The 13,535-nt window shown below is 61.2% G+C and overlaps 1 protein-coding gene across 1 annotated transcript; it reads right to left on the bottom strand.

Moving 5' to 3' along the window:
* Positions 1 to 2,051: 2,051 nt before the first annotated feature.
* On the bottom strand, positions 2,052 to 12,089 carry LOC139036199 (nascent polypeptide-associated complex subunit alpha, muscle-specific form-like). The gene is made up of 4 exons (XM_070471117.1): positions 12,083 to 12,089; positions 11,367 to 11,843; positions 10,911 to 11,260; positions 2,052 to 7,945 (listed from the first exon to the last, which is right to left on the bottom strand). The coding sequence occupies exons 1-4, from the start codon at positions 12,087 to 12,089 to the stop codon at positions 3,596 to 3,598; spliced, it is 5,184 nt and encodes a 1,727-aa protein (XP_070327218.1). The 3' UTR covers positions 2,052 to 3,595.
* Positions 12,090 to 13,535: the final 1,446 nt, after the last annotated feature.

Raw genomic sequence — 13,535 nt, 5'->3', positions numbered from 1 at the left:
GCGCAGTTTTCAGCAATTTTGTGGCTTGTCAGAACAAAGAACGTCAAACAAGTCAGGGATACATTCTTCCATGGTTAAAAAAAAAAAGTGGCGCGTGAGATCTTAGTTCCCTGAGGAGGGATTGAACCTTCGACCCCTACATTGAAAGTGCAGTGTCTTAACCACTGGACCTCCAGCGGACGGAATCCAACACGGATGCGTTTTACTTCTGGTCAAAGCGTCCCTTTCTTTACCAGTTAAAGCAGACTTACTGTGTGTCTGATGGGCCGCAGGAGGGCTGTTTTAGAGGCATGGAGCCCAGGTTAACTCGTGGCTGAGCCAGAGGGGTCTCCCCAGACCTGGGTGTGGAGCACTGCTCCCCTCAGAGGCTTGGAGCGTTCAGTCCCAGCCCTGACCTCAGGGGGACGGAGGCTGAGCTAATCACCAGCCTCCAGTGAGTTCACCCGTCCTGCCTGGGGACGGACCATCCATGGGAGCCCGAGGTGTGGGGCTGAGAGCGCCGCGCTGTGGACTCAGGGGCGCTGGGGGCCGATGCCACACGGGCAGAGGAGGCCGGCTAGTCAGGACTGTCCCGTCTGGGCCCGCCGGCCTCATCGTCGGCTGTCCACCCGCCACCTTTCTAGAAAGCTGGCCGTGAGAGCAAGGTGTTCTCTCAGCTTCGAGAGCTGCCCCAGGGCGGTGGGAACCCCAGTTTACAGAAGTGATGGTGTTGGGGGTCCAGCACTGCCTCCTGACCCTGGGGCTGAGCCCGAATCTGTGGAGTGGACGGTGGATGAAATGAACCAATTGCAAGACCCGGCTGGCATCCAGGGAACCGCGGGAGGAGTGGGCCGCGTGGGAAACCCGCGCCGGCTCTCAGTGTGGTGGGGGGAAGCGGGGTTCCTGCTCACAGGTTTGGGGCTCCCCCTCCCTGCGGTCCGGGAGCACCTGCGCTGAGCAGGCCTCCAGGAGAGCCCTGCGTGCGCATGCGTGTGAGGTCACGGTGACGCCCCAGCCTGCAAACCTGGGTCCTGTGACCATAACCGTTTGTCTCAAAAGCTTACCCACGTGTGCTCTGCCCTCTAACAGGCGGGAGGCCTAGAACTTTCTGAAAGACTGTCCCACGTGTGCTCTGCCCGCTAACAGGCGGGAGGGCAGCTTTCTGAAAGCTAGAACTTTCTGAACTTTCTAGAACTTTCTGAAAGACTGTCCCACGTGTGCTCTGCCCTCTAACAGGCGGGAGGCCTAGAACTTTCTGAAAGACTCTCCCTGGGGTTACAGTCCTTGGGTGGCTCGAATAGAACCTCCCTCTTTTTTTCTTGGATCAACTATTGATCAGGTTTTCTCTGGATATGAGAAAAGCCAATTTCCTTAGGCTCTCAGTTCTTTCAGGGCAAAGGCCCAATGCTTTCACAGGCCGCAGGTAGATCCACATGCTGGGGGTCCTGGGGGCACCCCCTGAGCCAGGCCAGTCCTCAGGGATGCTCACACCTGCTCTTATGAGAAGTCCTTCCTGGGCAGAAGAAGGGGAACAGGGGACCCCGTCTCCTGCGTCTCCAGGCGCCAAGGAGCGCATCAGGAGAGGCTGGACGCAGGCCCGCCCCACGAGCAGCGCTGGACTCTGGAACGCCAGGCCAAGGCTCCCACTGGCAGCCTCCCTGTCCGCCCTGGTGCGGACCCCAGGCCCTGCTCTGGGCACTGCAGCCTCCCTGGACATCGCGGGGAAGCGGCCACTGCCTCCCCTGGCCCCCGCTTCCCATAGGCGGCTCTTCCTCTCCTGGGGGCTCTGCCCAGCCCCCAGGCACCTGTACATCCCAGGACGGCCGCTGGCCTCGTCCGAGCCCCTGGGAGCCCCCCGCAAGTCCCAGGACGGCCGCTGGCCTCGTCCGAGCCCCCGGGAGCCCCCCCACAAGTCCCAGGACAGCTACTGGCCTCGTCCGAGCCCCCGGGGGTCCCCCATGAGTCCCGGGACGGCCACTGGCCTCATCCAAGCCCCCCGCGAAGCCTCTGCTCCTGCTTCCTGACCTGAGACCTGCCGCCTCCACAACCGTCAGAAAGGCAAGGACCAGGTGTGTGACAAGCCACACGTTTATTTCCTTTCTTAAGATGATTTCCAGCTGAATAAAGTTAGTAGAAATTCAAAGGAAAGAAAACCACAAAATGTATTTAGTTAATCCTTGCCTAACGGATAATTTTAGAGTTAGCTTGTATACAAAGGAGGATAAAATAAGGAACATTGAATCAACAGCTGAGGGTTAATATGTAATCAAATATTTAAAATGACCAAACGGCAAAGATGCCCTCGATACACAAATGCGCAACGCTGGTTTTGTAAACTCCTGAGTGCTGCTGTTCCCGACGGGGCACCTGAAATAGAGATGCGCTCCCGTGATCCTGGCAACAGCGTCTCGTCCATAAGCAACACGCGCGTACACACGCGCGGCTCACAGACGGGTCTGTAAACAGAGCCTGAAAGTGCTGAATCGAGGTGAAGGTAGATGAGCTGCTTAAATATAAGAAAGAGCACGTTAACTAAAACCCGGATATAAACATCAGCGACCCACCCGCCCACCCACTGCGGCAACAGTTATTTCAGCCTGGGGTCTCGAGGGTCTTTCTTCTGTAGGAAAGACATCACACTTGCAGTGCAAACACTTCGCCCCCACCGCCAAGCTCGAAGGACTTGGTGGTCCAGGACCAGGGGACACACGACCCCCAGCAAGTCCTCGGGGGTCTCCAGAACCAGGAGAACACCCTGACCCTCAGGAAGCCCTTGGAGTCTCTCTCTTCTTTTCTGGGGGTCGCTGGGCCTGGGGTGCTGGGAGGATGGTGTACTGGCAGTGGGGACCATGGGAGGCGGCCCCTCGGGTCACAGGCTCGGGGTGGGTGGGGGGTTCAGGTCGTGGCTCCACGACTCGAAGTGACACCACTGGCCGCATCTCAGTGGACGTCTGGTCTGTTTAAAAATAGCGACAGACCCCTCCGACTTCTCTTTTTAAAAAGGGAACACACAGTGTACAGTGTTTTCATCTCCTCCGTCTTTGCCAACCGTTGCTTCAAATCCTTTGTGGATCAAAGTATAAATCAATAAAGAGGATAAATCAGATGGTGCCAGCAGGTGCGGTAGGGGGCAGGCACCCCCCAGCCCCAGCCCCAGCCGAGGCCCAGGCCTGAGCAGGTGGGCCTGCGGACGCCTGTGCTGGGCTCCCCACGCCTCTGCCAAGGGCTCTGTGGGGTCTGTAGCTCGGGGGGCTGCCCCCAAGCCTGGCACACACCTCCTCTGACCCCGGCCCCTGCAGGTGGGCAGCCCCGGGGCCAGCCCCCTTGGTCCGTCACTTGCCTGCACCCGCCCAGGCCCCAGCAGGACTCACAGGCCCGTGGACGCTGCTCTGATGGCCGTGGGGCAGATGAGCCGGGTGACAGGTCCCTCTCCTCTGCAAGTCCTGAAGGAAAGCGCCCTTGGGGTCATGCAGCTGGAAGCAGCACTAGGAACGGCCTTTCACGGTCAGTGTCCACCGGAACTGACTCCCGGGGTCTGTTGGCTCTGGCCAGGCTGGGGGGCTGGAGCGGCCATGCCCAGACCCCAGTGAGGCCTGGCCCCTGACGCCACTCGGGGTCACTTCGGAGGCCTGTACTTGTCACTGGCCCTGAGGATGCTTGGCCTGAAGGACAGCTGAAAGGACCTCTCGTCACTGAAGCTCTGGGCTCGGTACTTGGCCAGGTGTGGCCCGTGCCTGGCGCTCCCCACCCTGGGAGCATCTGGGGGCCCCTCCTGGGCAAGGATACGGGGCGCAAGGCTGCTCCCCAGCTTCGGTGTGGGCACTACAGAGCCTTGTGCTGGCCAGAGGCTGGGGGCCGCCGGACTCTGCCCCTTCTGGGTGCTAGAGGGTGCCTGGATCTCCCTCTCTCGGGGGCTGGGGGCTGCTGGACTCTGCTCCTCCCAGCTCTGCCCCTTCCTGAGACTGGGGGCTGCCCGGCTTCGCCCCTCCTGGATGCGGGAGGGTGCCTGGATCTCCCTCTCCCGGGGGCTGGGGGCTGCCTGGCTCTGCCCCTTCTGGATGCTGGAGGCTGCCTGGATCTCCCTCTCCCGGGGGCTGGGGGCTGCTGGGCTCTGCCCCTTCTGGATGCTGGAGGCTGCCTGGATCTCCCTCTCCCGGGGGCTGGGGGCTGCTGGGCTCTGCCCCTTCTGGATGCTGGAGGCTGCCTGGATCTCCCTCTCCCGGGGGCTGGGGGCTGCCTGGCTCTGCCCCTTCTGGATGCTGGAGGCTGCCTGGATCTCCCTCTCCCGGGGGCTGGGGGCTGCTAGGCTCTGCCCCTTCTGGATGCTGGAGGCTGCCTGGATCTCTCTCTCCTGGGGCCTGGGGGCCACCTGGCTCCGCTCCTCCTGGATACTGGAGGGTGCCCGGCTCTGCCCCTTCCTGAGACTGGGGGACACCCAGGTCTGCCCCTTCTGGGTGCTGGGGGCCACCTGGCTCTGCCCCTTCTGGATGTTGGAGGGTGCCTGGATCTCCCTCTCCCGGGGGCTGGGGGCTGCTGGGCTCTGCCCCTTCTGGATGCTGGACAGTGCCTGAATCTCCCCCTCCCGGGGGCTGGGGGCCATCTGGCTCTGCCCCTCCCTGGGACTGGAGGCTGCTGGACTCCGCCCCTCTCCCAGTAGCGCTTGGGGGCCCCCCTGACCACCCCTGGGGGCTGGAACCTGGGGCGCCTCATTTCTGCCTGCAGCGAGCATCACTCCCACTGAGCAGCTCGTGGGCCGTGCTGAGCTGAGGGGCATCATCTGGCCCACCTGGGCCTGTGCTGGGAGCGCAGGGCTCCCTGAGGGGAACGGGGCTTGGCTCTCTGCAGCTGGGGCCCTCTGCTCCTCGGGGCGGCCCTCGGCGTGCCCCGCCTGCTGCCTCTGCGGGCGCCCTGGGCCCTTCCCGGCACGCCCACCGGGAACCTCCTCTGGGGCCACCTCCTCCTGGGGCCGGCTCCCAGCCTCCCTGACCCCTCGCGAGTTGGGCCTCTCGTCCCAAAGGCCTTCTCCCTTCCTTCCAGAACCACCCCGACTCACAGCCCCTGGGGACCCCCCCTCTCGTCCAGGGAGACTTTCTCCCACGCCCAGGCTGGTCCTCTCTCCTCCCACCGCTTGCCCGGAAGCCTGGAGGTCAGGGTGCTTCGGGGCTGCCCTGTTCCCCCGTGGCCCGTCCGCTGCTGTGGACAAGGGGGCGGGCTGGCGGGAAGGCCTGGCACCGAGGGGAAGCTGTTCACTGGACGAGAGGCCTGCCCTGCCCTCTGCCTGCTGCGTCTCAGGAAGCTGCAGCCTCGGAGTCCCTGCTGCGTGGCTGCCCCGTGGCGCCGGCAGGCCCGGGACTGGAGCTGGGGGCTCCGGGCTGTCCCCACAAGGGCTCTGCCGCGCGGTGCCTGCAATTCTGCCTCCTGCCGCCACCTTCACTCCGCCTGTGGCCACATCACCTGCGGCCAGTTCATGCGAAGCTACCGGGTGGGGCTGGACAGCCAGGGTCGGAATGCCGGGGGCCTCCTGAGGGGGGCCGGGCGGGGACCCCAAGGCCGAGCTGTGGCCGCCGGGCTGGCGAGCAGCCTCCTCGGCCACGACGCCCACGAGACCCAGGCCTGCGGGCCCCCCAGCACCCCCACCCTCCCGCTGCCCAGCTGCCCCATTTCTGGGGCTCGGGGCTGGGGGACTCCAGGAGGCCCCACCCGCGGGCTCCCACCTGGGTGCTCTGCCACTGGGTGGTGTCTGTTCATTTTCGGAGGAGGCTCTGTTCTCACCAAAATCACAGCTGGTGCTCCCTGCAGCTGTCAGCACGCACCCAGCTGACTCCAGGGGTGGTGGGAGCCCCCTGCGTCCTTCCTGCTCACTCGGGGGGCTCCTGTCCACGGGACTCAGGCTCCTGGGCCCCATCCCAGCCCCGGCCGGTGCCGCTGGCCACTTGGGGACACTCGTCCCGCTCCTGCTGCCAGGAGCCGTGGGCGCCGGCACGTGCTGACCACTAGGTGCACAGCCAGCGTGGCCCCTCTGACGGTTCTCCCAGGCACTGGCGTCGCCACCCGGCCGTTCCTGCGGTTCTGACGGCCAAGGCGGCTCAGAACTCACGGGGGACGCGTCTTCCCCACGAATGTCCTTGGGCTTCAGGAGCCAGTGTGAGGCCCCAGGCCCAGGTCTGGGGTCCTTTTCTCCCAGGGAGCTGTTCTGTGGCTCTGTCGGGACAGCCGCAGGGACGTCTGGACCGCGGGCAGCAGTACCGCGTGGGGCCGTGAACCTCGGCTCCGCCCCTGGGCCCTCTGGCTGCCGGGCGGCCAGGCTCAGTTCCAGCGTCGGCGCACCCCAGCTCCTGGTCTCAGCCATGGGGGGATGTGGGGTGCCTGGGTTTCCAGTCATACCGACCCCACCCAGAGGACCCCAGCCTTGGTCTCCCAACGCCCCTTGCGGGGTGGCGGGAGGGGGCGACATCGTGTGAACCACCGGGAGTCTGACAGTGACCTGCGGGGGCTCCATGGCCGGCTGTGTGCGCCGCACAGCCTGGGCGGAGGGTGCAGTGACCGCGGCCAGTGGGGGGATGTGTCCCGGCGCCTTCTCTTTTGGGAAACTCTCCTGGATGGCGAAGAGGGGTTCCGGCACCCAGTCCACACTTGTTGTGTCCATCTCATCCTCTGAGCTGCAGACGGTCAGGGTGAGCTCGGGACCCACCCCCGCGCTGCCTCCGGAGAGTCCTGGCTGCGGTCCCAGACTTGCTTCCCTGGCTCCCTGAGCAGCCCCAGGAAGACCTGGGCTGGCTGGGCCCAGCGCAGAGCTCACAGGCTTGCCGCCAGGACAGGCTTGGCCCCCAGGGGAGGCTGCAGCGGGGGCTGTCTGGGGAACACACTCGGGCCCCACACCTGGGAGCTCTGTCTCCAAGCCGTCCCTGGAAGCTGCAAGCCAGGGTGTGGAGGGCTGCGGGGGCCGCCACCCCGGCTCTCTGCTCCCGCCGGGGGTCTCTGCCCCGCCCGGGGACTCTGCCCCGCCGGGGGAGGTACCCGCCTCCCCTTGGGGCGCACGGCCCATGCCCGTGTGGGTGACTCGGGTGCCGTGGGACAGCCAGCTCCGGGGCCCGCAGACCACGGTGGCGACGCTGAAGGGCAGCGCGGGCTCGGTGGAGCAGGCCAGGAGGCGGGTGGGCGGCGCGCGGAGGCAGCTGCTGGCCAGGGTAGCCACGCGCAGCACGCGCGGCTCCGGCCGGTGCAGCGTCCTCCGCGGCGGGCGCTTCTTCGCGCGCTCCTCCGCGCGCCGCGGCAGGAGGCCGGCCTCCGCGCACAGGCCGCCGCTCTGCGCGAACTTCTCCCGCAGCCTGGCCAGCGCCGCGCTCCGCCCGCCGCCCACCCTCGCCTTCGCGGCCGGGCCCCCGGCGGCTGCGGGCGGCTCCGCGGGAGGCTGCTCCGCGGCCTGCTTCTCCTCCGCGGCCAGGAACACCTTCAGGATGCTCTTCACAGAGCTCCTCCCAGCCGGGAGGGCCCGCGGCTTCTCGCGGCCCGGCAGCTCCCTGCCGGGGGCCGGGCGGCCGGCCGCCTCCCCGGCCTTCTCCAGCAGCTTGTGGATGGTGGCCGCCACCAGGCTCCGGCCAGGGCCCTGCCTGTCCTTGAAGATCAGCCGCCCCACCTCTCGGGTCTTCTTGAGGCGGGGCTCGCGGCCGCTGCCCATGAACCTGGCCTGGAGCAGCTGGAAGCGCGTGGGCCGCCGCTGGACATCCTGGGGCTCCGGGGCCCGGCTCGCCCTCCGGGCGGCAGGAGGCCCCGGGGGCGCGTCCTCGCCGTCGGTCAGGTAGAGCAGCAGGCTGCTGAGGATGGCGCGGGCCGCTGGGCTGCACGTCACCCGGCTGACCCTCCTCTTCAGGGCTTGTACGTCGATGGGCGTCTTGTCGCTGCAAATCTTGCTGTTCCTGGGGCTGCAGAAAAAGAATGAATCGTCACAGATTTTATCATCGTTTTTCTAGGGTGAGCCTGTACAACATTTCTCATGGGACGATCCCATTTAAAACACCCCAAGAAGCCCAGGAACGGGGCCTGGGTGCCGAGGGGCTTAGCTTCTAGTCGTCCGGAGAGTTAGGGTCGCCCACGCCCCTCTGGGCCCCTGTGTCCCTTTCTGGTAACTGGTCATTGTTCTGACCCCGGCCCTCTGCAGAGCTTGGAGAGAGCACTTTGGAAAATGGCTTGCACCTGCAGTGTTCACATTTTTTCAATGCGGGCCTTCCTTGTTTGAAGCTACAGGCAAAGGAGAAAAGGAAAGGCATTCCCATTTGAATGCAGAGTTCCAAAGAATAGCAAGGAGAGATTAGAAAGCCTTCCTCAGTGATCAGTGCAAAGAAATAGAGGAAAACAATAGAATGAGAAAGACCAGAGATCTCTTCAAGAAAGTTAGAGATACCAAGGGAACATTTCATGTAAAGATGGGCACAGTAAAGGATAGAGTGGTATGGACCTAACGGAAGCAAAAGATATTAAGAAGAGGTGGCAAGAATACACAGAACTATACCAAAAAGATCTTCATGACCCAGATAACCACAATGGTGTGATCACTCACCTAGAGCCAGACATCCTGGAATTCAAAGTCAAGTGGGCCTTAGGAAGCACCACTATGAACAAAGCTAGTGGAGGTGATGGAGTTCCAGTTGAGCTATTTCAAATCCTAAAAGATGATGCTGTGAAAGTGCTGCTCTCAGTATGCCAACAAATTTGGAAAACTCAGCAGTGGCCACAGGATTGGAAAAGGTCAGTTTTCATTCCAATCCCAAAGAAAGGCAATGCCAAAGAATGCTCAAACTACCGCACAATTGCACTCATCTCACACGCTAGCAAAGTAATCCTCAAAATTCTCTAAGCCAGGCTTCAGCAATATGTGAACCGTGAACTTCCACATGTCCAAGCTGGTTTTAGAAAAGGCAGAGGAACCAGAGATCAAATTGCCACCATCTGCTGGATCATTGAAAAAGCAAAGAGTTCCAGAAAAAACATCTATTTCTGCTTTACTAACTACGCCAAAGCCTTTGACTCTTTGGATCACAACAACTCTGGAAAATTCTGAAAGAGGTGGGAATACCAGACCACCTGACCTGCCTCTTGAGAAATCTGTATGCAGGTCAAGAAGCAAGAGTTAGAACTGGACATGTAACGACAGACTGGTTCCAAATTGGGAAGGGAGTATGTCAAGGCTGTATATTGTCACCGTGCATATTTAATTTATATGCAGAGTACATCGTGTGAAATGCCAGGTGGATGAAGCACAAGCTGGAATCAAGATTGCCAGGAGAAATATCAATAACCTCAGATATGCAGATGACACCACCCTTATGGCAGAAAGCAAAGAGGAACTAAAGAGCCTCTTGATGAAAGTGAAAGAGGAGAGTGAAAAAGTTGGCTTAAAACTCAACATGCAGAAAACTAAGATCATGGCATCCAGTCCCATTACTTCATGACAAATAGATGGGGAAACAATGGAAACAGTGAGAGACTTTATTTTTGGGGGCTCCAAAATCACTGCAGATGGTGACTGCACCCATGAAATTAAAAGACACTTGCTCCTTTGAAGAAAAGCTACGACCAACCTAGACAGCATATTAAAAAGCAGAGACATTACTTTGCCAACAAAGGTCTGTCTAGTCAAGGCTATGGTTTTTCCAGTGGTCACGTATGGATGTGAGAGTTGAACCATAAAGAAAGCTGAGCGCCGAAGAATTGATGCTTTTGAACTGTGATGTCGGAGAAGACTCTTGAGAGTCCCTTGGACTGCAAGGAGATCCAACCAGTTTAACTTAAAGGAAATCAGTCCTGAATATTCATTGGAAGGACGGATGCTGAAGCTGAAACTCCAATACTTTGGCCACATGATGCAAAGAACCGACTCATTGGAGAAGACCCTGATGCTGGGAGAGATTGAAGGAGGGAGGAGAAGGGGAAGACAGAGGATGAGATGACCAGATGGCATCACCGACTCCATGGACATGAGTTTGAGTAAACTCCGGGAGTTGGTGATGGACAGGGAGGCCTGGTGTGCTGCAGTCCATGGGGTCACAGAGTCAGACACGACTGAGCGACTGAACTGAGCTTTGTCTGCATAAGGTAGGAAAAAGCATAAGGAGTTTCTATTCTGTGGTTCTGTCGGTTCCGCCATCCGCACCGTGCCCTGACTCAGCCCCAGGGGAACATCCCCAGCTCTGAACTCTGCCCGCTGTGGACAGTGGCACTCAGGCCCTGGAGGGTCTGGCAGGGGAGACTCGGTTCCGGGTCTCACTAGGGTGGGAGTGATGGGGGCGGGGACGATGGAGTGGTGGCCCCAGGGCAGGAGTGGGTGCACTTTGCTGTGCGTGGAGGGAGGAGGGCTGAGGCGACTGCCGGGGCCCACCTTCCTGAGCCCCTCGGAAACACTCCCAAATAAACCCCGAGACTGAGGGGCCTGAGCCCCCCCCCGCCCCCCGCTGCAGCCCTGTCACCAAGGTCCTTTCACTGCAGCCTGGCCACCAGCCGCCGGCGCCGCTACAGGATCCCTGGGGCGGGGGTCTCAGCTGCACTTCCAGACCAGACATTCTCCCCTGAGCGTGTCCGCTGAGTGCTGTCGAAGCGCCCTGCCTGCTGGGGCCCCAGCCTCTGCAGTTAGTCATTTGGCAGACAGCCCAGCCCTCCCCTGCTGGCTGCTCGTTCCCGGAGAGGATCGGTACAGGGCGAGGATTACTGTGTGTGGGCCCAGGACACATGCTAAGTGGCTGACGCTGGGGGTGGTGGGCAGAGCCTCGGAAACCAGCTTTTCTGAGTCTGCACGGAGAAGTCTGTGCTGGGAAAGCGCTGGACACGCTGCGGGCAGAGACACTGAGGCTGGACGCAAGCCTGCGAACAACTTTCTATTCATACTTCTACTATTTTTGCAGAAGCGAGAACTCTATTTTCAGAAACTGCACACGAACTTCTCTTAAGGGGCCGTCGGGGGGTTCTGTGGCGGTGTGAGAGCTGTGGGCCCCTTGGTGAGCTGGGCAAACGCCCACTGCCTGGGAGCGGATGTCGGGCTGAGTTGCTCCGGTCCAGGCGGAGGGGTCTGGACGCGTCCGCCGACTTCTCTTGGGAACCCTGAGTTCGCCGCGGCGCCGTGAACCCGCACAGAACACGCCTTCGCGCGTTCGCCTTGGCCCCCAGGACCCAGAGCGGCTGGTCTCGGCGCGAGACTTGCTTTTCCGGCGGGTGTCCTGAACGGAAGTGGCTGCCGGCCCAGGGACCACCGCGAGAGCCTCGTGGAGCGGGGCCTCTCCAGCCTGGAACCCTGAAGTGGGGGGCGAGGCTCCTCAGACAAGCCAGCCCTGAAGGCGCCGAGCCCCGAGGGGCGCAGTGACCGCGGCTGAAACAGAGGCAGCGCGGCGGGGCGGCACCGGGCGTCTGACGCCTGCGGCAAGCTGAGCGCTGGGCCTGCCGGAGGGGTCGTGCCCGGGGCTTGCGGGCAGCCCTGCCAGCCTGCGTCCTCGGCGGCAGCTGCCCCGGCCCTCCCTCGGCCGCGGCGCGCTCCCACCCCAAGCTTCTGCAGCAGCTGCCCATCACAGGGGTCCGCCCAGCGCTGCCTGGAGGACTGGCCGCCCCGGCTTCGTGTTCAGCCCCTGGGGGCGGGCGTGACCAAGCCCATCCCAGGAGGAGAGGGTAGCACCGTTTCTCCGGGGCCCAGTGTAAACAGTAGGGCTGCAGTAGACCTTCCCAATGTAGTCCGGTCAGGAACTCAGGCTCCCGAGAGGTCACTTGAAACACAGGATCACCAGTCACCGACAACGACACCACTTCCCACCCTGGCTCATGCCGGCCCCCCGCGGCCGTCACAGGGGGGGCGGGACCCCGGGGTCCTCCCCCCCACCCTGGTCCTAAAAGGCAGAGGCGGTCCAGCGCCCACCGGGGCCCCTGGTCTGCCTCACCGTGGGCCGAGTCTGGCCTGGGCTGGCTCTGCCGCTCATTGGCATGCGTCCAGAGGCAGCGACTGGACAGCCCCCGCCCCTGTGTCCCCGTGAGATAAGGGTCTCCCGGGCTCAGGCTGCCTCCAGCGCTATTTCAGATACTATTTCAGGACTTGAGATTTAAATAGCAGAGTGCTGTGGGCACGCACCCGTCATGCCTAGCGACAGCTGCTGCCGTGTGTGTGTGTGTGTGTGTGTGTGTGTGCGCGCGCGCGTGTCTGTGTCTCTGTGTCTTGACATGTCTCTGTGCGTGTCTGTGTGTCTCTAGGCGTGTCTGTGTGTCTCTAGGCGTGTCTGTGTGTCTCTAGGCGTGTCTGTTCTCTAGGCGTGTCTGTGTGTCTCTAGGCGTGTCTGTTCTCTAGGCGTGTCTGTGTGTCTCTAGATGTGTCTGTGTGTGTCTGTGTCTCTAGACGTGTCTTTATGTCTCTAGGTGTGTCTGTGTGTGTCTGTGTCTCTAGGCGTGTCTGTTCTCTGGGCGTGTCTGTGTGTCTCTAGATGTGTCTGTGTGTCTCTAGGCGTGTCTGTGTGTCTCTAGGCGTGTCTGTGTGTCTCTAGGTGTGTCTGTGTGTGTCTGTGTCTCTAGGCGTGTCTGTGTGTCTCTAGGCGTGTCTGCGTGTCTGTGTCTCTAGACGTGTCTGTGTGTGTCTGTGTCTCTAGGCGTGTCTGTGTGTCTCTAGGCGTGTCTGTTCTCTAGGCGTGTCTGTGTGTCTCTAGGTGTGTCTGTTCTCTAGGCGTGTCTGTGTGTCTCTAGGCGTGTCTGTTCTCTAGGCGTGTCTGTGTGTCTCTAGATGTGTCTGTTCTCTAGGCGTGTCTGTGTGTCTCTAGGCGTGTCTGCGTGTCTGTGTCTCTAGGCGTGTCTGTGTTTCTCTAGGCGTGTCTGTGTCTCTAGGCGTGTCTGTGTGTCTCTAGATGTGTCTGTGTGTGTCTGTGTCTCTAGGCGTGTCTGTGTGTCTCTAGGCGTGTCTGCGTGTCTGTGTCTCTAGGCGTGTCTGTGTGTCTCTAGGCGTGTCTGTTCTCTAGGCGTGTCTGTGCGTGTCTGTGTCTCTAGGCGTGTCTGTGTGTCTCTAGACGTGTCTGTGCGTGTCTGTGTCTCTAGGCGTGTCTGTGTGTCTCTAGGTGTGTCTGTTCTCTAGGCGTGTCTGTATGTCTCTAGATGTGTCTGTGTCTGTCTCTAGCCGTGTCTGTGTGTCTCTAGGCGTGTTTGTGTGTGTCTGTGTCTCTAGGCATGTCTGTGTGTCTCTAGGCGTGTCTGTGTGTCTCTAGACGTGTCTGTGCGTGTCTGTGTCTCTAGGCGTGTCTGTGTGTCTCTAGGCGTGTCTGTTCTCTAGGCGTGTCTGTATGTCTCTAGATGTGTCTGTGTCTGTCTCTAGACGTGTCTGTGTGTCTCTAGGCGTGTTTGTGTGTGTCTGTGTCTCTAGGCGTGTCTGCATGTCTGTGTCTCTAGGCATGTCTGTGTCTCTAGGCATGTCTGTGTCTAGGCATGTCTGTGTCTCTAGGCATGTCTGTGTCTCTAGGCATGTCTGTGTCTAGGCATGTCTGTGTCTCTAGGCGTGTCTGTGTCTCTAGGCGTGTCTGCGTGTCTGTGTCTCTAGCCGTGTCTGT

Source organism: Odocoileus virginianus, chromosome 8 (genome assembly GCF_023699985.2).
Source record: "Odocoileus virginianus isolate 20LAN1187 ecotype Illinois chromosome 8, Ovbor_1.2, whole genome shotgun sequence".
NCBI lineage: Eukaryota > Metazoa > Chordata > Mammalia > Artiodactyla > Cervidae > Odocoileus > Odocoileus virginianus.
The sequence above is the reverse complement of the archived record's forward strand: the minus strand, read 5'-3'. Positions and strand labels throughout refer to the sequence as shown.

What these genes read in the sequence shown, in the direction of transcription:
- LOC139036199 (XM_070471117.1), bottom strand. An exon ending in CCGCAGGCGTCAGACGCCCG is followed by an intron (nt 11,261 to 11,366) that starts GTGCCGCCCCGC and finishes CCCCCACTTCAG; the next exon opens with GGTTCCAGGCTGGAGAGGCC. An exon ending in CCGACGGCCCCTTAAGAGAA is followed by an intron (nt 7,946 to 10,910) that starts GTTCGTGTGCAG and finishes GGCTCACCCTAG; the next exon opens with AAAAACGATGATAAAATCTG.